Genomic DNA, 26,763 nt, shown 5'->3' with positions numbered 1-26,763 from the left:
GGAACTTACATGTCAGAAACCATGCTGAGTAGATAATTAATAATCAAATGACCTAACAAATGATGCTAAGCAAGTTTTTTTTTTCTCAGCTGTGTCACTGTCAAATCCACCCTGTTCATTTTGGCTACTTAGCAATATCCCCCTTAACATACCAGTGGTGAGATAGTGTGCCTCCAGTTGTAACAATCCTATTTTCCCCAAATTGCCAAATGTTTCTGGAAACACACACACACACACACACACACACACACAAACACACTCACACATACTCCTAAGCACACACTCACACACACGATTAGTTCAAGTTAACAACTGGTATGAAATAAAGCTGGGTTTTTTTGTGTGTGTGTGATAAAAGCAAAACAAACAAACAAAAAAAGAACTAAAAAATAAAGTCTCAATTGAATTTTTACTATTTTCTCTCAGAAATAAATGAACTGCTGAGACAGAGGCTCTAGAGTCACATAAATCCTTCATGGAAATTCTTTCTGGAGCCAAGCATGATTCCCAGGCCTATAATCCCAGTGATCAAGAAGTTGAGACAGGAAGACCCTAAATTGAAGCCTAGCCCAGATAACAAACTAAAGACCAGACTGGACTACGGAACAAACAAACAAACAAACAAGCACGTCCCTTGGCTGCAGTGAGCTTACTAAAGTATATTTTGGTATTTGCAGAAGCTTGCTCTCTCTTCATGCTGTAACAGTATGATTTTGATATACCCATACTTCATAACTAACTTTAAAAATGACATGGCTGTACAGTCCTTTCTTTGATGGGTATTTCTGTGATTTCTGAAGGTACCGCCAAGTTCTTTCCAGCCTCCAGCATCCTTCCTTCCCAAACAAGCACAAAATGTCAAGTTTCACGGCAAGTGTTCCATTGTTACCCTACAGGGAAGGACATTAAGAAGGGTCAGGACCCAATGCAAGTGTGTGTTAGAAAACAATTGGGTTTTATGTTGTGAGAGACTTCAAGTAAGGAGAGAAGACGGAAGTGAATCAAAACTAGGCTATGTGTGTTGGGGTGGGGTGCCGGGAGAACAAAGTTGAGAGTCTTAGTAAGACAAAAACTGACATTGGTGGTCAATTATGTGTCTATACAGCAACCTTGAAATAGTTTCTAGAAGCATTTCTAATGCTTCCTGAAGCTTCTACCGCCCTTTGAGCTGTCATTGGACACTTCCTTGTCTTCCTGTTCAGCCTTCTCAACATCAAGTTCTGTGAATGGGAAAAGCCTTTAAAATCCTGTAGCCCACAGATATTTTATGTGGAATACGTAGATGACAAGAAAACAGAAAGGGAGGAAGTCAGGAAGGTTGATGGGAAACAGGTGTTCTCAGATGGGCTATTAACAGTGTCACCATGGCAACAGTTCTAGAGGAATCTAGCAGCATGTATCAAAGCCCATAAAAGATGAGAGGGATCCCACTAGAGAGATCCAGATGTGCCATTTTGTTGGATTTCATTTTTAAGGAAATAATCACAGGATATGCTCATAGATCTGTAAGGTAGAATGATCTATCCAGTATTGTACAGTAAGAAGAAAGCAAGTGAAGAGGGAGCACGCTGAGTACAGAATCTTGGTTTACTCACACAGTGGGATAACAAGGGAATCGACCTACTAAAGCATCTGTTCGGGGCTGGCGAGATGTCGTCGTGGGAAAAGGCACTTGCTATGAAGCCTAAGCATGAGTTTGATACTTCTAACCCACATGGTGGAAGGAGCTGATTGACTCTGAAAAGTTGTCCTCTTACAATCTCAATCTCTCTCTCTCTCTCTCTCTCTCTCTCTCTCTCTCTCTCTCTCTCTCTCTCTCTCTCTCACACACACACACACACACACACACACACAGACACACACACACAGACACACAGACACACAGACACACAGACACACACACACACACACACACACACAGTCTTAATCTGTAGCAGGGCTGATCGTCACTGGAATTCTCCTCCGTCAGCCTTCTGTGTGCTGGGATTACAGAGGTGAGCCACCACAGCTGGATCTTTGATTTCTTTACACTGCTGTGAATATGCTCAAACTGATAGAATAAATATGTACTGCTGCTTTAATGTGAAGAGCCAGGTGTGATGTCTCATGTTTGTAATTTCAGCATTTTGGGAGACTTGGGCAGGAAGGGCCTTGAGTCTGAGGCCAGCCTACATTAAAGAGTAAGACTCTGTCTCCAAAACAAACAAAGCAAAGGGGGAAAGTATATAAAGGATGAAAACAAGGAACATCCTCTGGTTTCTGGGTACTGTGCAGAGACAGTGGTCTCAGTACCTCACTTGGTGGATATTGGGTTTTCTAGTATTAGAGCACCCTACCCGCTTTAATGCTTTGGATGTCTGAAATACGGAAGCCAGTGTACCCTAGTCAGGCAAACCATCTCTTAGTCTTTAAAACCAAGTCTTAATACAACCGTGAATATTAACCTATTCTCAGTTTCCCAATGTTTAGGATACATGGGCATTACTTAAGAAAAACAATCACATTCTGATGAGGAAACAGGGGCTCTTTAAATGTGATGTCTGGCAAGGATTTCAGCCCAGAGTGTAACAACAGAGCCTGTAGACTTCACTCCTCAGCTACACTGCTTTGCAGGTGTAGTTTTGAGCCTACAGGAGTGATTTTGGATCACGTGGGGGCATGAGTAAGAGGTTTTCATGGAAAAGATGGTCTCAGGAGGTCTAGCCACAGTGTAGAAATCTTTCTTGTATAGACCTAAACATATTTTTATAATATGTGACTATTTATAATATGTGAGAACATAGTATAATCCACTTGCTATAATGTTGCATTTAAAACAATAGGAAATCAAGCATGGGGCTATTTTCCCAATAAGAAACTTGTTCCTGGTGAGTGCATCAAGTTTTCAGCTTCATTGTGAGCAGTACTGCAGAGTACAGAGCTACTCAGAACACACCACCAAAGCAGCCTGCTCAGCTACTAACACAGTGGACAGTTGACGTTTATTTGTTTGACAGTGGATGACCAAGAGGCAAAAATCTATTACCAGATTTGGAGAAAGCAGATAACTGACATGACTTTTAATGGGATCAAATGAAATATATTTCTGATTGCATTATGACACACACATAGACACTCCATTGTTAGACAAACAGACACTGAACTGACGGCGGGAAGATCTTGCAGTGGAACTTCAGTTGTCAATATTCTCCTATTTTCACACCTTTGAGAATGTTTAGGCCTCATATGAAGAGAAGAAGAAAAGTGATACACGGAGGCCTGATAGAGTATTCCTTCTCAGTAGTGGTGAACAAGGTCAAACTAAAGGACACCAGGCAGGATGCAAACACTGGCTCCCATATCGAGGAGTGAGTAGTAGGAAGAGTGAACTCCTGAGGGCATCCCACAGCCTTCTCGCATGATGGCTCCTTCTTTTTTTTTTCTCCTACAACTATGTAATTGAAATTTCATCCTGATGAATAGTGCCTGGGGACTTAAAAAAAAAATCCTAGCAAAATCCTGAGTTCTGGATGGAAACATTTTTGTGTAATCAGTTATTAAATACTCACAAGATAGCCTATGCTTTAATAATAAAGATCTTTGACACTAAGGTTTTTAATTTCTGCTAGCTTCTACTTAACCATTCTTTCAGAAGTTATTTTATACATATTTATTCAACACATTCTGTAAAATATAAGAACTAATGTAGATCCTCAAGGTCACACATGGTGACAGATTACAGGAACACACTGACTCCTTGTTGCATATAGGTTGCATATAAGAAACATGGCTGGCACATTTTAGTGATCCATGCAGAGTAGGCTCACAAAAAAAAAAAAAATTAAACAATAGTCAGCCACAAAAACTTACACTCCCAGTCACAACAGGCATAACAGCAAAAACACCAGCACTGACAGCTTCAGCAAAACCATGCTGGGCTCAGTCAGTTCTGCTTACAAGGGCCAGAAAGGACATCAGCAACATGGGGTTCAGACCCAACTCTTTGCACATGGCTTTTCCCTATACCGCAGGCATTTCAGGCTTCAAATAAAAACAACCAACCTTTCAATTTTCACTGAAAAGCTGAAAATTGTCTCTTTTGAGTCTCTGGAAGCAGCTTGTTGTAGGTCCTTAAGGCAAACTCCAGGGCTCAAACATACTGGAGAGCAGTCTCAAGAAGTAAACAATAATATCACCACCAAGGAGTTACAACCTTGGACAAAAGCGCTTCACAAGAACTCCTATCTGGGTAAGGCCAGCTTCTTGGCTTTCGAAGTCCATGTGTTTTATATTCTAGAAGTACTGCATATGTTTTTTTTTTCCTACTATAGAGACTTGTGAACTAGATAAAAGTTCATGGTGTTGCTTGAAACAAAACCAAAAACATACAGCATGGAGAAGCCACTAAAATCCCAGCAGTGTTTTGGGTTTGTCTTTGCTTCCAGTTCACATTTTACTTTTATGGTTGGCATACGGAAAACCAAACTGGGAAATCATAATGTTGGAGTACTTTAAGGGCATGCCGTCGTAGATATTAACAAGCTTATTTATACAGTAGGATCTCTGCAGAAAGTGCTCTGCCCGATGCCACATTCCAGAATACCCGTTGGTTTCTTTCTCCAAATTCACCATGTTTATAGGTTTCACGAATATCCCTGAAGACTTGCCAGTGTGCCTGGTGACGATGAAATTCATAGCGATGTCATCACAGTTCTGAGTCTCGTCGATCAGCGCGTGGACGGCTGCAGGCTGCTTCTGGAAGAGTTCCAGGTATTTGCTGTTGAAGAAGGAGGCTCCAATGAGCACCATGGAGTACTGGTCGCCATTTCCGAGCCCAGGTGTCTGCAGCTCAAAGCCTCCGTAACTGTAGATACCGGAAGAAGTAGAGACGTGTTTTCTAGGTACAAATCCTACTATCTGATCAGGAAATTGCTGAAAAGAGAAGGAAAGGAACAATTAAGTATGGTGTTTCTTTAGAGTAGACATGGTCAAAGATGCTTATGTATTACAGAGGATGTAGCTGGTTTGTCAACTTTCCCTTATTTCTTATTTCTGCGTTTTCCTTATTTTTTTCTCCCTAACTTCCTCTAACTCTAGACAATATCATAACTTTGTCTCTGGATAAGCTTACAGCTTAAATTCTATCACAACCAAAAGCTCTCTGAAAATGTCTTACCTTACAGATATTCTGCCGATTCTAGCAACCAATTCAATAACATTTTAATCCCCAAAGAGACTAGTCCTTTAAAATTTGCTTTAAGAACAGTTGATTGTGCTGATGTGTGGTGGTACATACCTTTAATCTCAGCACTCAGGAGGCAGAGTCAGGTGGATCTCTGGTCTATAGAATGAGTTCCAGGACAGGCAGGACTACATAGAGAAACCCTGTCTTGAAAAACAAAGCCAACCAAACAAATGAACCCCAGACCCCCAAAACCAACAGCAACAACAAAAACATAAAACCAAACAAAAAAGAAAACTTGCTCACAAGATTATCATAGGAGATAAGAGGTAAGTGATCATGGTTTTGTTTTTGTTTTTTGTTTTGTTTTTTGAGTCAAGGTTTCTCTGTGTAGCTCTGGCTGTCCTCTTGAAATCTTTCTATAGACCAGGCTGGCCTGGAACTCACAGAGATTCACCTGCATCTGCTTCCTGAGTGCCAGGCTCAAAAGCTTGTGACAACCACTGGCCCAGCTATAGGACTGATTTTTTTTTTTTATTGCTTTTCAATGTTGATCTTGATGTTCTTGAAAGTCAATATTGATTTTAAACAATGTTATATTTTATGCCTCTCAGAGTTTGACAGTTCCTTTTGAGGGTTGGCCTGGTGCTGCTATGTATTCAAATGCTAAATACTGGCTCCCAAGATCAGGCTGCCTTCATCCAAGCAAATTTTCATGTATACCAGCCTCTGATGTATAAATCTTGCCCCCAAATTTAAAGCTACTGGTTAAATGAAAGTGGCTACAGCCAATTACACTTCAGTGAATAAAGGTAAGTGGAGTTTCAGTTACCAGGCTGGGGGACACAGGTGTGGACTACAAGGAAGGGGAGGAGGGAGGGAGGAAGAAGGAGGAGGGCGGCGAAGGAAGAGGAGGAGGAGGGAGAGGATGATGATGAAACAGGTGAAGGAGAAAGAAAACAGAGAAGAGAAGGCCACCATTAGGTCAGATGGATCCTGAGCACATGGCCACGAGAAGTGTACCCTGAGAACAGGCTGATGGAGCAGAAATAGCAGAAACAGAGTGAGACTCAAGTAGCAAGTACCTGTGGAGCAGAGCTGGGGCACTAACCAATCTAGCATAGAGAAAAATAGATTAGGGGTAATTCACCCAGTAACTGAGCTAAACTTGATTTTAAAACTCCATGGGACTCTGCTTCAATTATTGGGGGGCTGGCCAGGTCATATTAATAACTAGTAGTTTATTAAAATCCATTTATAAGTTCCTTTTCACAAATATAAATTTAAATAAGGAAATACAAGATAAATTACGTATTTACATATACATACAGATAAGAGACATGGCAAGATCTCTGAAGAAAGAATAGATAGTAACAAAGACAATTCTATGAAGGAAGGCCTCAGCAAAGGTCAAACAAACAAAAGAACAGTACACAAAAGAAAGCACCGCACTCACAGGATTAAAAGTTTAAGAGCTGAATTCATTCTTGTGAATAATGTGAACTTCACCCAGTTTGAGTTTCATCTGCCAAGGTGAGGACACACACACACACACACACACACACACAGTCTAGGCTGAATTAAATTTTTCTTCAAGGAGCACAGAGTTTAAGGAAGTTATGCACACTTGTGAGTGGGGGATTCCCACTGTCCCACGTCCTGGGTGGACAGAAGTCTGGAAAGGGAGTTGCATGAGGCAGATGGGAGCACTGAGGATTGTCATAACTGCTGTGGAGGCAGAGAGGACGTTCAGATAATGGTGGAGGAGAAAGGCTCTGAAGAAGTACCATTACCCACTCCAGACTCTGAAAAAATCTCTCAGGCTGGAGAAAGGCACCAAGCGGGATGGGGGTGGCCGATAGGGGGTGGGGTGGTTAACAGATCTGTGTAGGCACAAGTGACTGTCCTCTCCATTGAACTTGCATACACACCAAATGATGAAGAGACCCAGGGCACTGAGCAGGTGAATCATACAGACACATACCCTTCGTCAAGGATTGAAATGGCTCTTGATACTTTATGAATAAAACTTAAAATACCATTTATATTTTTTCATACTTCTATTCAAGTTGCTCTAACCAATCACATTCTTTGTATTGTACCCAATCTTATCTTTATTTTCAGGATAGTCTGATCTTTTTTTCTTTTTAAAACCCTTAAGTGGAAGTCTCATAGATGAAGCATTACGTTAGAACTTTTTGCCTAAAAAGATTTTGTTTTGGGGGCAGAAAAAAATTGTTAGCATAGAAAAAAGTAAAATTCACTGGTCAATATGCTAGGCATGGAAATAAAAACAGCAGCATTTAGGAGGCTGGTATGGGCAGAGCACTGTCACCACCCGCCCTTTGTATCCCGTGGTGTCATGTGGCAGGTGGCCTTAGGGAGGACTTACTGCAAATATGACCAACTAGGATAGCACAGCATGTAATCAGAAGATCTGCACACAGTTCAGGTAATCTATAACACAGCTTGGATAGCTCAACTATTATTAGTATATGCTCAGTGGGAGAGCTAGTGGGCAATTTATGCTGGCTCATTCAAGCAGGCATTTAGGGACAACCAAGCCAAAACAAACACCTGTCGCCACAATGCCACACACCGAATTATGACCTCAGAATTTCTCAACATGGGCTCAACTAGTGTGATGGTTTGTATATGAGTGGACCAAGGAGTGACACTATTAGGAGTTGTGGCCTTGTTGGAGTAGGTGTGTCACTGTGGGTGTGGGCTTTAATACCTTAGTACTCAATGCCTGGAAATCAGTCTTAGAGGCTTTCAGATGAAGATGTAGACCTCTCAGTTCCTGCTACACCATGCCTGCCTGGATGCTGCCATGCTTCTGCCTTGATGATAACAGACTGAATCTCTGAACCTGTAAGCCAGCCCCAACTATAATGTTGTCCTTATAAGAGTTGCTTTGGTCATGGTGTCTGTTCACAGCAGTAAAACCCTAGCTAAGACAACTAGTATGTGATTTTGTTCAAGCTATAAATGCTTTCTTGTATAACAAGTTTCTTACATTGTTAGTACACAAATACATTTGCCAGTTGAGACACAGATGGTCTGGAGGAAACTTTTCTGCATTGTAGTCTTGGCTGCACCAGATCACTTCATTGTTCTTGGGAAGCTAATTCCAATTTTTCTTCCTATTACAAGAAGATGTTAAGCCAACTTTCATGTTGCCTTAACTAAGCTCTGAAAATCTCGATTGGCCTATGACGATTTCAGCTATGGTTTTAGATACTGTCTGCACTGTCTTAGTAAATAACCTCCATTAAAAAAAAAAAAAAAAAAAAAAAAAAACCAAGCTGCCCTGGTTAGGTATCACATAGATAAAACTTTACCCATATGGTGTCATAAAAAAAAATAGCAACATTACCTGCCAAATTGAGAAAGCGAAAACAAGGTCCTGGGCACTAATGAGAGTGTCATCGTCTACCATTAACACCGCTGCGATGGAAAGAAAAAAAAAAGACATTGAACAGCATGGAAATGAACACAAAACTCAGGAAGATACCGTTGTGTCTATATTGACTATTTTCTAACCCAATTACTAAATCAAAAAATGTATTCTTAAAGAGATTTGTCTCCAACTGAAGGGAAAATACCATTGCGCACTTATAACTCATCCACCCAGAAGCTAAAAAGCCGAGGAGGTACTTTTAAGAAAATCACACCCTGGAGAAACTGTTACTCATATAAAGAAAAGAATGCCACACATACATTAAAGTAAATGTCATTGTGCTGGTTTTATGTGAACTTGAGTTGAGAGGAGGGAGCCTCATTTGAGAAAATGCCTCTATAAATCAGTATGTAAACAAGCCTGTAGGGCATTGTCTTAACTAGTGACTGATAGAGGAAGGCCCAGCCCATTGTGGGTGGTGCTACTCCCAGGGCTGGTAGTCCTGAGTTCTATAAAAAACAAACAAACAAACAAACAAACAAACAACAAACCAAGCTGAGCAAGCCAGGAAGCAACACCCCCTCCATAGCCTTTGCTTCAGCTCTTTCCTCCAGACTCCTATGCTGACTCCTGCAAGGATGAACAGTAAGGTGGAAATGTAAATCAAATGAACCCTTTCCTTGCCATGTTGCATTTGGTCATGGTGTTTCATCACAGCAATAGTAACCCTGACTAGAACTGCCATTTTATGACTTTTTCTGTAGTGAATAACATACTCTCTGTGTGTACTGTGCCACACGGTATACCTTTTAAAAATATTTTAACACTATCCCCTTGGCTGTCATCGTAAGATGTCTGTGTGTGTTCCTTCCCCAGGAAGCTGCTTGTTGGAAATCTGGAAATTGCTCCTTAAGTGTTTCAAAGTGCCTTTTTAATGGTATCTTCCCTGAAAGCTAGAAGTCCTACCACATACACACAGGAGCCCCAGCTTTGACTCACCGTTGGTCTCCACTTCAGGGAAGACCTGGAGTCGATTTCTCATTTTGTTTGCTGTTTGTGGTTTGAAGATGACAGGGATGGGGTGAGGCCCTAGAGAATTCCACAATTCCTCCGGCCCCTTCTCGCCCACATTGTTCCACACCACAATCACTTTGTGCAGATTTGGTACTGCCTGGTAATGATTTAAGAGTCTTAGTAAGAGGTCTGTTCTGTTGTACGTCTGCATGATGAGAGTGAAGGAATCCAGGGCCGACTTGCTCGGGGATTTGATTTCCCTACGAAGAGTCAGCATCTTGTCTTCTTTGATGTTGGGGAGTAAGTTGGTCAAAGCCCCTGCTACCAGCAGCAACACAAGGATGACCACCAGGGAGAACCGGAGCACTCGAATCCCCATGACTCTTCCCGGAAGTTTGCAGATGTGGCAACCCCTGGAGTAGAGACGGCAATAAAATAAAGTCACTATGTTTCAGTTAAGTCATTGATCCCTCTTGTCAGGGATTTACATTTGTTTGTAAAGTAATTTGGCTTGACAAATTAAAAAAATGTAGTCTTACATTCTTTTAAAAATATATGTTTATCAATTGTTTCAGAATATGATACAATGTATTCTGATCATATGCATTCCCCACTCCTCCCCTCAGCTCCTCCCAGATCTACCAACACTTCCCACACCACATCAGGTTCTCTTTTTGCTTTTTAAGAAGAACCCACTGTTGGGGTAACCTTTTTGTACATTGCGTGAAGGTTGTCTTTGTATTATTCCATTGCTGATTGCTATAGGTGCAGAAAGCTGAGTACTGGGAAGATTTTGGTATTATTACTCTTACGGATCATCACCTGCCTCTGTTTTTTGTGAACATTCACCTTCCTCACTTGCTGATTGGCTAAATAAAGAGCTGATGAACAATAGCTAGTCAGGAAAGAGAAGTGGGACTTCTGGGCTGGTCTCATGGAGAAGAATCGGGCTCAAGGAGATTTGCCAGCACAACATGGAGGTGGTCAGATGTACCAGAACTGAGGGTTAAAGAGCTAGCCACATGGCAGGGTGTGAGCTAGGATAATAAGATGAAGACAATCCAGCTAGCTGGGAGGTTGACTAACCTAAGGCCTAAGCAATAATAAAAATTACTAAGTTGCTGTGTCATTATTTACACCACTGGTGAACCCAGAAAGTCCCACTACAACCCACAGAGTCCAATTTGTGCTGACCATATATGCCTAAGCTTGGGTCTACCCCTGGAATATAGTCCACCTCCAGGGGCCAAACCCTTCAAAAGAAAAAGAAAATCATGTCTCTCTTACCCTGAAGCATCAAGTACCAATAGCTCCTGGGGCTGGGAACTCATGGGCCCCTCCCACTCATTATAAGAATGTTGTCTAGTTTGATATTGTGAAGGCAGAAACCACAGCTGCTTCTTTCCTCTCCCCCCCCCTCCTCTCGCTTTGTGTTCCTCTATCTTCTTCTTATTTGGTAGTTTAGATAACTCATGGGGATGCAATAACTTTTCTGAGACTATTAAAAAGTTTGAATAATAGCACTAGGTTTTATCTCTATAAAATCCATGCCTATAGGCCAGGCTACTCAAGACTGTAGGCTGTGCTGTTCTGCCAGGATTCACATGCATGCTGATGTAGGTGATCATGGTGGTTGGAATGAAAATAGCCCCATAGGCACTATATTTGCATGCTTAGCTCCCAGTTGATGAACTGTTTAGAAAGATTAGGAGCTGTGTGGCCTTGTTGGAGGACTGTGTCAATGGGAGTGGCCACTGGAGTTCCAAAAGCTCCCCCTCCCTCTCGCCTTTCTTCCTCTCACCCCACTCTCTCACCCCCATCTCTGTCTCTGTGTGCCTGCTATCTACAGACATCAGAATGTAAAGCTCTAAGCTCCTTCTCCAGCACCACCTCTGCCCGCCTGCAGCCATGATCCCCACACTATGAAAATAATGGACTAACCCTCTGAAATTGTAAGCAAGATCCCAAAAAAAATGTTTTCTTTTGTGAGAGTTACTTTGGCCTTGGTGTCTCCACAGCAATGGAGCAGTAACAAGATAGGACTCTTGAACTTCCACAGGACAACGTCTCACAGCATAGATCCCAAGATATGGTGATGTGCATTGCAATCCCAGCATTCAAGAGGCTGAGGCAGGGGGATGGCAAGTTCCAGGACAGCCTGGGCTACGTAATACAGATTAAGATCCTACCTCTAACAAAACAGACCAGACTTTCTGAGCTAACCATGGAATGGTAGCCATGAACACAACAGAAGAAGGTAGCTTGGATCCTCACTAGTCAGAAGCTTCTAGCTAATCAACCTCTCCAATGAACAGGCTAAATCTTACTGTTAGTTTTACAGACTTAGAAATGATTTTCTGGCTCCACACATTGTCATTTCCTGGATTGCTACCTCCTGCTCTAACACTGATGGTTTTTAATTAACCCTGCATCTGACTCCAGACGATTTACTACCCCACAAACCTCCATTTTTTGGGCATGTCCTTACGTTGTTATTTTGGTAACTGTCTCAAATTTATTTTGTCAATAGGTGAATCCAACTTGTCGTAGCTGCAGCCATCTTATGATATAGCATCCACGGCTGTCTCTGAGTAGGAAGCAGGGCTTCCCTGCATAATTTCCCAGCACATCATAAAGAGATAAAACCAGTGGAATCACCAGGCTTTTGCTCTCAGATCCTGCTCTAGGTACATGTCTGAGTCTTTAATATTATTTCAGGATAAGCCAGGTACAGTCTAGATAAAATGTCTGCCTTTCTCACTTTGGGGCCAGTCCTCAGGCTAGGGCCTAGTCTACAAGTACAAAACCCAGATTTTGGAGAATAGATTCTCTAAAGAAATTCACTAATGAAGAGACTAGATTAAAAAAATAATAATAAACTAGAGATTTCTGGTCAACATAAAGTACCTTTAAGTCAACAGAACAGATTTCTCTGGATGAGAATGAATATGAGGGTCTGGGAGAGACAGCTTAGTGGATGAAGTGTTAGTCACAAAAGCTTGAGGATCCCGAGTTTGATCCTTAGTACTTAGTATGAAAAGCTGTGTGTGGTGGCAAGCACTTGTTATCCCATCTCTGCAGAGACAGAGGCAGGTGGGTTCTTGGTGCTTACTAGCCAGTCAAGCTTAGTGAGTGAGCATCATGTCCCAGTGAAAGAGTGAGATCATGTCTCAAATAATCAAAATGGCTGGCACTTAAAGAACACTAACCACACTCTACCCTCCCATACATGTGTGAGCATATGTGTGTGCCCACATGGGCACACACACACACATATACCCCTTCACACAGATAAAGAGAATGAGATTGTTATTACTTGTGTATTTGTTTTGAGTCAGGGTCTTAGGATATAGCCCAGGCTGGCCTTAGGTTATATAACAGAATAACCTCAAACTTGAGGTACCTTGTCTTCTGGGTGCTGGTACTGAAACTGTGTATTATTCCTGATGACTTTGATCCATTTTTTAAACCTCATTGAAATTATCTATTTTCCTAGATGGCATAGCAAACAGATTATTTATTGCCCAATACTGATAAAGAATGAAGAAGCTCTTAGAACCTCTTGCTGAAAATCAACCCATGGTTATGGCATGGGGACAGTCCAGAGCAACGACACTACTCTCCTTAATACAGAACTGCCTTTATGTACTGGGCTCGGTTTTAACCTTCTTAGGTGAAGGTGCTGTTCAGACACAGACCATATCTAAGGTCTTCATTTACTTCTGTGGTTAAACTCAGGCAACTGCAGCTAGGCCACTATCCCACAAGCAATCCGTCAAACTAGTCTAAACAATCTTTTAGTCTGCAAAGAGGACACCTTACAGCAGGGTTGGGTTCTAATAACCATCATACACCCAAGACATCATGTTGTGAAACGTGTTTTGTTTTTTCATTAATTAATATATTTATTCATGTTACATCCTGATCACAGCCCCTGTGCCCCCCAGCTTCCCCATCCTCCCCCTTCTCCTTTGAGAGATGAGCCTCCCCCAGCACCCCACCCTGGCACATCAAGTCACTGTAGCACTAGGTGCATCCTTTCCCACTGAGGACAGATAAGGCAGCCCAGAAGGGGAGCAGGATCCACAGGCAGGAAACAGAGTCAGGGACAGTCCCTGCTCCAGTTGTTGGGGATCTCACATGAATACCAAGGTACACATCTGTTACATATATGTGGGGGCTTAAGTCCAGTCTATGTATAGTCTTTGGTTGGTGGTTCAGTCTCTGGAAGCCCCCAAAGGTCCAGGTTAGTTTACTCTGTTGGTCTTCTTGTGGAGTTTCTATCCACTTCCGGGCCCTCAATCCTTCCCCCAACTCTTCCAAAAGATATCTTGAGCAACAGTAAAAAGATTTCTCTAACTCAAGAGCAGAGAGAAACCACATAGAATCCTTTTATACCTTCCCTTTAAGTTTCAGAGAATGGATAGCTCAGGGAATGCATTCTCTGATGGGACAGCATGATGGGTCACAGGTGGCTTAATTTATGTTTACTTTTTGAGATGGGGTCTCTCTCTCTATGTAGCCCAGGCTGACCTTGAATGCACAGTCCTCCTGCCCCAGTCTCCTGGGTTCTCTGACTACAGAAATGCACTATCATGCCTGCCTTGGGAAGAGCTTATTCACAAGGACAAGCCACAAAAGCTCTCGTGTTTCCAGTCCAGACTTGAAAAGCAGTATGATTTTGATGGAAAGACCTTTGCAGAGTTTTCAAGGGTATTTGGCCTTAAACCTTGTTCGGCAGTTTGTTCTATTAAGAAAAGCAATTTTGTGTTTTCTCCTCTATCACAGGCTCACTCTAAGATACGAATAAATTAGTAACATCAGCCTTCATGCAATTACTTCTTGAGGATGGTAATCTAAGGCTTTGGAGCGCAACATTTTCATTCCGTGCACTTTCTTACTAACACAGCACATGCTGCTAAGATAATCAACCCAAGATGCAGGAATTACTAATCTTGATTCTGAAGGCTTGAAAAATCCTTTTAGCACTGAATTTAAAAGTGGGTCTCATAAAACACATGTTCAGTTCTGCATGGTCACTTATAAGCACACTCAGGGTAAAACAAGGTTTTGCCAGCTGCATTAAAGGACTCTAGAAGCAAGGGCTTTGCATTACTTTAGGTAGCTGAATCGAAATGGCATATTCTAAAACGTAGAAGTGTTTCTATCCACTCACTCCCTGTCACTCTAGTCTTGGAAAAGTAATGGAGATTAATTACTATCGATAACTGTAAACTGTTGACAATGTCAAACACTTTCTGGACTGACAGCGTCCCTTTCATTTATACGCCTAAGCTGGAGTCCATCCCCTGTGCCATCACTCAAGTCTTCTCCTTCAAACACCTTCTAATCCCCTACCTTACCTGTATCTGAAAGGTTTCTGGAGAGCTGAATAATTTATGTCTTTGGAAATAGGTCATAAATATTTCATTTGGCGTTTATTAAATAATGCACCTCAATCAAATTATGCAAATTTTTAAATTTGCATGGAAGAACAAAAGCGAAAGGACTTTCTAAACTTCAGTACAAGGAGTGTATTACTTTGAGAATAGCTGAAGTCAAGCACTAAGGCAAGCAACTTTGATGCACTCCAGAGAACAGTTCAAGCTTTCTTGGTTTTTTGTTTGTTTGTTTTCGAAAGAAAGACATTATCACCTAATCCCCAGCTTGTGCTCTCGATGGGACATGAATGAATGCATCAGCAAGATGTGAAGTTTCAGAAGTAAAAAAAGCTGGCCACCTTGCTCTCAATCCCAGTTTTTCTCCTTTATTTTTTTTCCGTTTAAAAAATAAACATGTACATGTCTGTGGATATTTATTGATGCTCTGTCTTGTTGGGAAACCCTGCTATTTATGGTCAAAGTTTACCATGTCTGGATAGCAACTCTGAGCTAGCTGAAAAATGGGGGACTCCTTTGTCTGCCCAAAGGGGCTTCTTCTTCTCTACCTTACCTGGGGAGCCCCAACCCCCACACTCTACTTGAGAAATGTGAGGTAATGCAATCCTTTGTAAAATTACAGGTTCAACTTCCTGGAAGCCTCTCTATGCAAATGAGGTATCCCCAGAGCCTTAAACTTCAGCCAATTAAACTTCACCCTAAGAAGAACCCCTTCCCACTTTCCAAGGCTTATATAATCCCTGTTCACCCCAATAAACTGTATGTGTGTAATCTGTTTCATTGAGTACCATCTGAGAGAGCTGTTTGAAGCTCATCTAAAATACAGCACTGTAAAAGAACTGTAGCACTAAAGAGTTGAAACACTGATATCTTTGGAGAAGATCTTTTCCCTCCAGCATTCACTGCCAGACTAGGATCCTGCTGACCCACCCGTTCCAGACTTTGCTTTATCCTCCCCCCTCCTCCCATTGTGCATCATGGTCCAGACACCCCAGGGGAAGACTTGGACCTCGGAACTTGGCTCTGCCCCATCCATCCCTGCTTGATGCACAGCAGAGGCTGGACACCACAAGGGAAAAAGGAAAGCACGGAACAGATCCTTCTGGTTATTTTGATTAACTGTTATCCTACACCAGAGGTTTTCTAACCAGGGATTATTGTACCATCCAGGCAATAGCTGGCCAAGTCTGGAGACGTTTTTTGGGTTGTCATAATGGAAGTGCAGATAGGGTTTGCTGTCTAGAGGGTAGATGTCGGGGGTACTGCTAAACACACCACAGTGAGCAGGATGGCATCCACAGCAGAGAATTATCTGGCTGTCATGCCCAAAGCATCAAGGTGGAGAAGCCTGAGCGTTCCTTTTAGTTGCCTAATAAGATCTACTTGAACATGATAAGAGAGATTACCAGCAAGCCCACAGCTCTTATGTGCAAACATGGGATGAAGCTGCAAAGATGCCTCAATATTCAGTTGCCTCACTGCATAGATTTAGAGTCTAGGGAGAGACACTGGCCTAGCGTCGTGCAGCCGCATTGGGATACGAAGGAGCAACAGCAACAGAACCAAGGCGAGCTTTTCTGGATAGCATGCCTGTCTACTGTGGCATGGCTGTCACTAAAGTACCTGTCAAGAAATGTAAAAATTAATTTTTTGTGTACCAAAACATCTTTATATCTTCAGCGAGATGGTACATTGCATACGATACACCCACCTAAAGAACGTGAACAGCATGTTCTCCTAATATCCTCACATTGTTTTGGAGACACGACATTCTGTTTTGTTTTACCGTTGTTGTTTTGTTTTTGTCTTTGATTTTTAAAAGATGTGGTCTTGCCATGTAGCCCAGGTTGGCCTCAAATTCTAACTTGTGCTCCCTCAGCATCCTGAGTGCTGAAAATGCAGGCAAGTGCCAATGATTTACTTTTGAAATACTTTCAGTGACCCAAGGGAACTCAGGACAGTTCCTCCAATTTCCATTAATCTCTTCCTTCTCCAGCTCCAGGAAACCACAAATGTACTTTCTGTCTCAATGAATTTGCCTATTTTAGTCATTTCTATGAATGGGACTATACACTCTACAGCTTTTTTTTATCTTGCTCCTTTTACCTAGCAAAAATATTTTAAAATTTCATACATAGATATAGGCATCTCTCATTTTTGGCATGTATATGTATGTAATGTGTGTGTGTGTGCACATGCTTCTTGAATGTGGGTAGGCACACATGTGTGTGAAGTCCAGAGGCTGACACTGGGTGTCTTCCTCAGTTACTATCCACTTTATTAACTGAGGCAGGTTCTCTTGCTGACCCAGGAACTTGCAGATTTGGCTAATCTAGGTAGCCAGCTTGCCCCAGGGACTCTGTCCCTGCCTTTGGAGAGAGCACAGGGATTGGGGGGTGGGATGGATACCATAACTGCCTGACATTTATATAGGCCCTGGAGACCCTCACATTTGCAGCACAAGCACTAAATAGTGAAGCATCTTCCTGGTACCTCCCTCCCCATTCTATTCTCACTGCTAGATAACATTCTATTATACAGATATTTCACATTTTGCTTTCCTGTTCGTCGACGGCAGGGCACTTTGGTTGTTTCCACATTTGGGTTATTATCAATATTGCTGCCATGAACATTTGTGAGCAAATGCTTATGCAGACATTTGTCATCATTTCTCCTGGGTGAATGCTGAGCGGTGGAATGACTGAGTCATGGTGTGAGGAATGTTTAAACTCCCGAGTGAAGTGGTTTCTGGGTGATCATCATTGGATTTTTTTTTTTTAATGTGGACATAAGGTAAAGTAAGACAGTAAACAATACACAGCAAAGGAATTGTGAGTTACAAATACAAGGATGTATTTCGACAGAAAGAGAGATCTGAATTTTCCAAGACACCCTATTTATCACGGTCGCCAGAAGCAGTGCTGCCGAATTCTTTTCTCGGGGCTCGTTTCTTCAGATTGGAAGAGCAGTAACTATGCAGAGGGAAGCTGTAAACAAATACGCTAGAGTGGACAAAAAAAAAAAAACATCCTCTGGCTCATCAGGTAGAAACACAGTGAGCATCTTGGCACCTGACAATGAGGATCTGCATGTTCATCTTGTACCACAGATGGTAGAAGATTGATAATGGTTCTGCCATTTCGCTGCGAGATCTGCCCGATACAGCACAGACTGTTTTTCTTTGGGCTCCTTCTCCAGGATACGCACTTGCATAAAAACTGATGATCACAGACTACAGATGCTCAAAAATGGGCTTTCGTCAGCCGGGCCCTTTTTCCCCACCATCCCCAGGTGGAATGCAGAGGTCGACTCAAAACGTGGGTTTTCTGTCTACAGTCAGGCAAGATAAGAGCTGGAAGAGTCAGCTGCCAATTGCCTAGCAGCCTAGAAGCTCCTGTCCAGGTATATTACATATATATATCTGCATAGCACTGTTCAAACTGAGGCAAAGGGGCAAACTGGTCTCTGTATTTGCCATTTACCTACAGAGCACTTCCTTCTTCCCAGGTGTGAATAAACGTCTACTCAATTCTTGTAAATACCATCTGGCTTCCACCTGTGTGAGTCCTGGGGCCTGCACTCAGGTTGACGGGCTTGGCAGCAGGTGCTTTTACTTGCTGAGCCATCTCACTGTCCTACTGGGTGGCAACATTTTGAGGAAATTGGTGGCAATCTTTAGGAATCACAATAGCATCTGGCTCACTGTCTGAGTCGGTGCTGCAACTCCAAATAGTTGAACGGACTGAGGGAATCTATGCTGAAATTGCCCTAACTTGGGCTGGGCAGATCATTCAGAGGTTAAGGGTACTTTTCCAGGGGTCCTAAGTTCAATTCCCAGCAACCACTTGGTGTCTCACAACCATCTATCTATAATGTGATCTGATGCCCTCTTCTGGCATGCAGGTGTACATGCACGTAGAGCACTCATATAAAGCAATTTTCAATTGCCCTAATTTTTACAACAGATGCCTAAAAAGTTAACAGAATAAATTCAAATATAAATTAGGTTCAATCAAAAGGGTACTCAAAAAAAATGTTTCCTTACATAAAAGATCTGGACCATCATCATTAGGTGATGAGACAAAACAGTCATAAATGGGACCTCAAGCCCAAGCCGCCCAGGCCACTTTCCTACTTTTAACACCAGGCTTGGGACTTGCTTGGTTAGAGAATACAGATGTGCAGGGAAGGAATACAGATGTTCACCTGCAAGGAGATAAAATCATCTCAAATCGGAAGGAAGAGCTCAATTCAGAACCTGGGCTTTACTTCTTTCTATACACATACATGCACAAGATGTAGCCAAGGTGCTTGAGTAATAGATAGCCTGAGTCTCTGGCTAGTTTTGTTTTCATTTGCAACCATGACCTCACCCCCATCTTTCTGGGGTTATTCTGAATTGAAATACTTTTTATTATCTCAGTTTCTACAGAAACTCTTGGTGAACAAACCTATTTGTCCTGGGTTGGGAGAAGGGGGAGAATGACCATTTGTTAGATATCATCATCCTTTCCCCAGAGGTTTAGGAGGTAGTGATAACCAGGAAGTGTCTGACTGATGTAGGCTTGCAGGAGACCAAGTTTAAGCAGAGAAAATTCTTACCTACATGACTGTTAGTTTGGTCCTGAGCTGTAGGTTCACGTGACTGAATACTGGTTCTGGAGGTAGTGGTACTCATTAAGAAGATTGTAGAGCCTTTAGGAAGTGGAGTCACTCAAGGGTAGGCCTTACAGGTTATTGACCCTTCTGGGTCCAGTAGACCTCTCTGTCTCCTTACTGACCCCATGTTATGAGCAACACAGTCCAACCACCATGGAGCCACTTCTGCCATGCCTTCCCTCCCATAATGAACTGTAACCTCCCAAACGAGTCAAAATAAATCCTTCTTCCATCAATATTGTTTCTATGAGCTATAGAGTAGTGAATACATTGACAGATTAAAATTCAGTTTGGGCTCTTAAAAGTAATTAGATTATAGACTTGATTGCCCTGTAATAAGCTTTTCCATTAAAATTTTAAGCAAAATAAACTAGAATTTACTGCAATCTGAAGGTTTTTTTTGGGGGGGGTGTTTTAGGGTAGCTTAGGAAGAGAATATTTTTGAAGATTTATTTATTTTTATGCTTGGGAGTGTTTGCCTGCATGGTGTGTATATGCATCATATGTATGCCTGAAGCCCATAGAGGCCAGAAGCATGTCAGATCTCTTGCCAGATGGTTGTAGGCTGTCATGTGGGTGCTGGGAACTGAGCCTCTGGAAGAGCAGCCAGTGCTTAGAAACACTGAGCCGTTTCTCCGACCTCAGGAGATTTTGAGGATTTTGCCCATATTCAGGAATTCCTTCTTGTCACTGTTACTTTAGAAATGTCACACAGCTCTTCTTATGTTCTGTCACTCTGTCCTCTCACTTTATCCCAATGAAGCTTCACTTCTGTTACTTGCTTTGCAAATCTAAACATACCAAAAATATTTTGCTAGTTTGTATTCATAATAAACTACAAAATGTAGGATACATGTGCGTGTGTGCGCACGCACACACACACAGATACAAATAAAAGAGGTCATGTAGTATCATAGATGTGCCGTGAGATCTTTACATGCTTATGAACAGTCAATCATATAGTTGATAAACGTTGATCAGCTAAGTCGTGGACTCCTGGAGCTAACGTGAGCTAGTTTTTTCCTGTAACAGTTTACACACGCCCAAAGGCACACATGATCACTGATAACCACCGAAACCCTATCCTTTAGAAGTCCTAATTCTGTCTTTAGTACGTTTTTTGAAGCCATAGTTCTGATGCAGAAACAATGAAACACTCTTTGTTAAAGTCTCCATGTATACAGCATCACCTTTGACTGGGTAAGTGCTGCTGTACCAGGTCATTCTTCAGCCTGAGCAGCAAGAAAATTATTTCTGAACCGATTATATTATATCCGAGCCCTCGGCTGTGGAAAGCCAGGTTGAATGAGCCATTTCGTTATAAATAAATCAAGTAAGAGGGAATAACACTGGCAGCTTTCAAAGCAGGGCATCCATCATGAGGCACCTGTGTCTCCATTTCCCTTTCTGCTCTTCTCCCTGGCCTGGCTGCACCAAAAGCTGCTCATCAGTCTTGGGTTTTCTGCTATTCCTTCTCACCCTTCCTCCTTAAAACATCATATTCTCAACCCAGCTCCCGGGAGCCAATATCAATAACTAGAATTTATTATCGGCGGTTTATGGAGAAATAAAACATGAACATGTATAAATTGTTTTATACTGCACAGCCTGGCCCCTCCAATCTAGCCATTTATCACTGAGGCACACAACGAGGTCCTCTTGACTGTCAAAGTGCATAGGTGTGAACTGCTGTAACTAAAGAGTATTCCTAGCCTCGCTCCTTTCTCTTGGAATCGTCAGGTAATTACAGATGATTAAGATGATAATGATGTGTTGGGAGATGACCAATCCAATGCAAGCATACTAGAAGAGGCTCAAAGAGTGGCCTTATTCCTAAGAAGAACATTGCAGACTCGTACAAGGACCCAAGCAAGGCGTCAATGGATACTAAGCACAATGCTAGAAATAGGAAAGCATTTTTAGCCCAGCAGAGTCTAATGCAAAATTAGTTTGAGAACTGGGTCAAAAAGAAGTCAAGTCCACTTGCAAATCTTTAATTGTTGCCATTTTGGGACACTGGTGCTTTTCATTTGAACCTCTACCTGTTTTAGTAATTGGAAGGTTGGGGGAGAGGAGAGCAAGACTGTTAGGCAACAAAGCCCTGGATGGTCCTGCAAAGCTTTCCCTCTTAGCTGAATCCAGTTTTCAGCAGCTTCCAAAGTCACTTCTTGAAGAGAAACAGATTCATGCACATGAACGTAGCTTGTAAGTATTTTCAGATACCAAGTCTGAGATGGAATTCTTCCCATTCAGGTGAGCTTTTTACTTGGGGAAAGGTCACACAGTCCAAGATGCTCTATCCTGTCAACAAATATTTAGAGGTTCTTACCGTGTGCCTGACACTGTGGGAAAAGAGAGGCAGACATAGCTCCGGCCCTCATTTAGCTTAGGGTTAGCAACACAAGTTGCCCGAGCTTTCCTCCCTTCATGTTAGACAATGGTTCCAACTGATAGCATTTCTAATTTTTGAAGAAGAAAAAACTAAAATCGGCACACTTCATTTTGTAGATGTGATAGCTGGGAGAGACTATGAAAAGTATTTCCTGCAGCACAGACAGAGTGCGGGCCAGAATCAAACCCCCAGCGCACCCAGGAGTCACTCTGTAGTCTCTCTGTGTGTTACAGGACTCTGCTTTCCCTTTATTCCAGACAACAAGAGTATTGCATATAGAGAGGTAATGGAGATGGTAGCGGATACTCAGTGACAGGGAACATACTTAGTGTGTATGTGAAGCCACGGGTTCAATCCTTAGATAAACCGATAAAAACAGATATTACATTTAATCTTAGCCAAAAGGCCAACACACGATGGCTCAATCCTAGAAAGGCTTCCATCCATCTTAAAATAAATAAATAAGTAAATAAATAAACCATAAGTATTGATTTTATCCTAACATCTGGACTATGATTTCAGTGGATTCACCTTAAAAGAGGCATTATGGTATTTTCTAATAGGTCCTGGTCCCAGCCAAAATTTTTATTTGCATTTTTGGAGACAGGGTCTCATTATACAGCCAAGACTGGCATCAAATCCACAGTCCTCATGACCTAGCCTCCCTAGGGCTGGAACTGCTTCCATGTCTGCCAGAACTTTTAGTTTCAAGGAAACAAACCAACCGATGTAGAAAATCTGAACTAAGCCAGGTATGTTGACACATGCCATTGACATGTGCCTTTGATCCAAGGACTCATAGTCAGAGCCAGAAGCAGGTAGATCTCTGTGAGTTAAGAGGCCAACTTGGTATGCATACAGAGTGGCTTCTTGGCTAGTAAAAGCTACAGAGTGAGACCCTGTCAACAACAACAACAACAACATCAACATCCAAATAAAAAACAACCTCATACTAAAATAATGGTATTTCACCAATGTCATAAAATTATATTTACAATAGCAAAACAAAACAAACAAACCAGTCACCCAAGCATCCATGGATGAATAAATAGTCATCCATTTGGGAAGTGTGGTATACACATACAATGGACTTTAAATTCAGCCTCAAAGGGAATGTTAAACTATGTGAAACAAAGGCTCACACAAAAGGGACAACTACTGTATGCTCTCACTTACATGTGGTATTTAGTATAGCCGCATTCACAGAAACATGATGTACACTCATGGTTGCCGAGGGCTGGGAGCAGGTGGAGGAGGATGGTTCTATCTGGAGATCAGTTATACAACAATATAGAAATACTTGAGACTACAGAACTGCAAGAATGATTAAGATGCTGCATTATGTTATATGTATTTTTACTGTTTTTTTGTTGTTTTTTTAAAGAGACAGAACCTGTTACTTACCTCATCATATTATTAATTTTTTACAACAGCATTCCTTATGCCTTCAGTGCTTCATAGGAACAAGCTCTCTTGGTACTATTAAAAGATAGCAAAGAATTTTCTGTGAGTGACTTTGAAATTAAAAAAAAAATGCTATTCTAGGTTCTAAAAAATGACATTTGGGAACTAAAGCAGATAGTGTTTTTCTTGTTGGCTAATGGTAACACTGAAGTGATTTTGTTTTTAGATTTCTCTGGAGGGTCCAGAGACAGTAAACAGAGACTATCCCAACTGGTGCACTTGAAACCAGAGCACACATATCTCCAAGTGACGCCAAGGACCATGAATATAATTTGCATCACTAGGCAGTTCCTAGACTCACATGCATCTTTATTTACTCTTATCCTGCATTACAACTTCTTTTTAAACCAACAGTTCACAGGACACTAATCTAATGTATCTAATAAACCATGGGTCTAAAATAGGGTTGCAAATAAATGCCACACAGATTCCTGAGGTTGACAGATGGCATCCTTCTCACTCTTGCTGTCTGTGACTGGAAAGGACCCAGGACAGGAGGAATTTCCGTCCTTTCACCTTCTCTGCTTTCATATTTCAATCTTCCACCACACATCTCACCGCCCCATACAGTGTGCACAATTCATCTAAAGGGACTAACTGAATACATACACAAAAATTTAAAATAGAAATGCATTTAATCATTTAAGAACCTTTGTTACTGTATCTATTTTATAGTCTTCCCTAGCTATTTCATCTTTGTAATGCGCGAAGGGCCTATGACTGGAGGCTTCCCAAGTACCTCATCTGACTGCAGACTTGCTTAAACACTCACCACTAAAACAGAGCTCAGGAATCCAAAATAGTATTCTCCCAACTCATTTTTTTTTTTAATGATAAGAATTCCTGTGGGAGTAAAATGAATGGGTGAGCATATGGAGAAAGGCTCGTTGAGCAATGGCTGTCTCTGTTCACTGTTTCACATTCATCTCTGGTGCACAACTTAAAGACTGCACAATTCTAAAATATGGATGGGCTTGTCTTTCTCCCCACCTCCCTCTCTTTACACTAATTGGTCCTCTCCATAAAACTCTTCCAGGAGAAGAACTCTGACTTATCTCGCTTTATAGTTTTGACACTCAACACAGAGCCTGACACATACTAGATACTCACCAAATAACTGAGTCCAGTTTTGACATGTGAGACATATGTTAACATGTGGGACATATGTTAGTTAACATGTGGGGCATATGTTAACATGTACGAAGGTTGACATGTACAGGGCAAATATCTCAAGATTACAAAAAAAAGTGAGGCACAGTGGAACCAACTTCTACCCCTAGAACTTTTCCTGGTTTAAAGTGTGTCCTTCTGTGCTTTATACTGCAAACGAAAATGCCTTTAACGCTGAATTGGCTATTATGCTGTCCAGGGCTAAGGATGAGAAACAGCACTGCCTCAGTTAGAAAGGAGAAGATCCTCAAGAGAAGATCTACCTTGAGGGAGATGAATCTAAGAGTCTCTGGAAACCGATAAAGCCGAAATTAAATTTCTTTAATGTCTTTCAAAACTATTCAATAACGGCTAATGTGGGCTTCTTCCTAGGCCAGCTAAGCAATTTCAGATTTACAACAGTCCAAGATGGAATACAGAATTTATTTCCAAAGACAGAATAAAAAAATACATAGGCTCATATCACAGCTGACCTTGATGAGAAGCCTGGAACTCAGTTACTGAAACTTGATTATTTCTATAAACCATCCCTACCATCATAATGAAATAAAGCTGTCTTGAAGGGGAAAAAAATCAATTGCAATAGCTATTTAGCTTTAAACGACCTAGTCCGCAACCAGTTAGGGCTTCCCCAGCAATGCAGTAGGGGAGAATGCAAAGACTGTTCTAAACAACAACAGAAAAGTATCCTTTAAAAAGTAAATGCTAATAATTGAGAATATTTGCCTAAATAAAAATAATGGCAAATAACCCAAGAAAGGCAAAGACAAAAAAGACAGGTTTGTCCTAGAACTTATAATATAGAATCAAGCCGTTTGTTACCAACTGTTTTTAAAGATGAACATTTCAAAAGATTTCAAGCCATATTTTCAAAAATCAAATTATAGAATAAATTCTTCCTATCCACGAAGTTTCAAGAACGAGGGCAGAACAGGCATAGGTCCCAAATGGAAAAATAAAACCAACGAAAGAGAACTGTACAGTTGCCTCACCTCTAGTGCAGAAGATTGCAGTGGGGCCAGCGGGTTTATTTGCAGCTTGGTTAGCATAAACCGAAATCCTTTGCTTGCCTCTTTTCCACCCCCTTTCCTAAACGGGGCTTCCAACCTCTCTGCCGGTCCAATTGATAACCTAGGAAATGCGCTGCCTGCAAAGTGAGTGCCTGGAGCAGGGGACAGTCCCTGAGTGGCCACCCCTCCCTCGCTTTGGGTGACGCTCCACTTCCTGTTAGGCAAAAAAGGCATTCCCAAGAAGCTCGGTTTTGTAGTTTCCAAGCCACTTCCCAAATCTAGACCCTCTTTCCGGGTTCCCCCTTATAGGTAACAACTTTTAATCATTCACGTGACTGGCCAGCCGACCTTATCTAAACAATCCCCTAGAAAGATGTTGGAGTGTCACACTACCCAGTCTAGGCCCGCAAGGCTCATCCCCAGCCTCCCTTCGTCCCGGTGTCCCACCCAGCAGGCTTGGATCTGCACCTTCTGAAATGGATCATAGTGACAGCTACTGTCTCGGGGTGACAAGGATGCTAAAAGAATATATGCGATTGACTTCAGGGCTGCAACCAATTGAGGTTGCAGGGGAGAAATAGCGTGGAACGGACCTCAAGGCCATAGTCTATGGCCCTCTTCCTAAAGGATGTCTTTTAAATACCTTTAAGTGTTTCTTTTGCAAGGCACTCAACGATCGCGTCCCGCGTGACGGTTTCCGCGGGTGGGGTGGACTCCCTTAGCGTTGACCTCGCGAAGCCATCCTCGCACATCCCGCGCAGTGGCGGCGCAGCACGTGGCCGCCTGGGTTTTTCGGTGTTGCTGCCTAAGGCACAGCGGGGATTTGAGGTCCTTAGGGGGTTAATGCTGAAAGGGCAGGAACAGGCTGCACTGCATCCGGGGACGTTGGTGGTGGACGATCCGGGTGGGTGACAGCGGGCCCTGAACTAGTCAGCCACGTCTGCAGAGCGCCAGCAGGGCTGTCTTTCGTGAGTTCAGGAGATAGGACCCCCAGCTCAGCTAGAGATACAGCCCCAAGCTTTCAGCCCGGACTTTCCGCAGCCCCCAAGCCCCGCCTCCTCCCCGTAAGCCCCACCCCTGGCAGCCCTCGC

At 42.2% G+C, this 26,763-nt stretch overlaps 1 protein-coding gene across 3 annotated transcripts; it reads right to left on the bottom strand.

Moving 5' to 3' along the window:
• Positions 1 to 2,951: 2,951 nt before the first annotated feature.
• Positions 2,952 to 26,703, bottom strand: Extl2 (exostosin like glycosyltransferase 2). Of its 3 annotated transcripts, none has more exons than XM_028757362.1 (5): positions 26,316 to 26,703; positions 23,433 to 23,507; positions 9,564 to 9,991; positions 8,541 to 8,611; positions 2,952 to 4,911 (listed from the first exon to the last, which is right to left on the bottom strand). In XM_028757362.1, exons 2-5 carry the CDS (start codon positions 23,438 to 23,440, stop codon positions 4,426 to 4,428), a joined length of 993 nt encoding a protein of 330 aa, XP_028613195.1. In that variant the 5' UTR covers positions 23,441 to 23,507; positions 26,316 to 26,703; the 3' UTR covers positions 2,952 to 4,425. The 3 variants fall into 3 exon arrangements, with proteins under 3 accessions (XP_028613195.1, XP_028613196.1, XP_028613197.1); XM_028757363.1 differs by lacking the exon at positions 26,316 to 26,703 and adding an exon at positions 25,655 to 25,769; XM_028757364.1 differs by lacking the exons at positions 23,433 to 23,507; positions 26,316 to 26,703 and adding an exon at positions 23,205 to 23,288.
• Positions 26,704 to 26,763: the final 60 nt, after the last annotated feature.

Source organism: Grammomys surdaster, unplaced genomic scaffold (genome assembly GCF_004785775.1).
Source record: "Grammomys surdaster isolate TR1022 unplaced genomic scaffold, NIH_TR_1.0 126158, whole genome shotgun sequence".
In the NCBI taxonomy this organism is placed as follows: domain Eukaryota; kingdom Metazoa; phylum Chordata; class Mammalia; order Rodentia; family Muridae; genus Grammomys; species Grammomys surdaster.
The sequence above is the reverse complement of the archived record's forward strand: the minus strand, read 5'-3'. Positions and strand labels throughout refer to the sequence as shown.

Excerpts from the sequence above, each read along its gene's own strand:
- Extl2 (XM_028757362.1), bottom strand. Across the intron at positions 8,612-9,563 it reads CCCTGAAGTGGAGACCAACG|CGGTGTTAATGGTAGACGAT; the intron begins GTGAGTCAAAGC and ends TTTCCATCGCAG. Across the intron at positions 4,912-8,540 it reads TCGCTTTCTCAATTTGGCAG|CAATTTCCTGATCAGATAGT; the intron begins GTAATGTTGCTA and ends TTCTCTTTTCAG.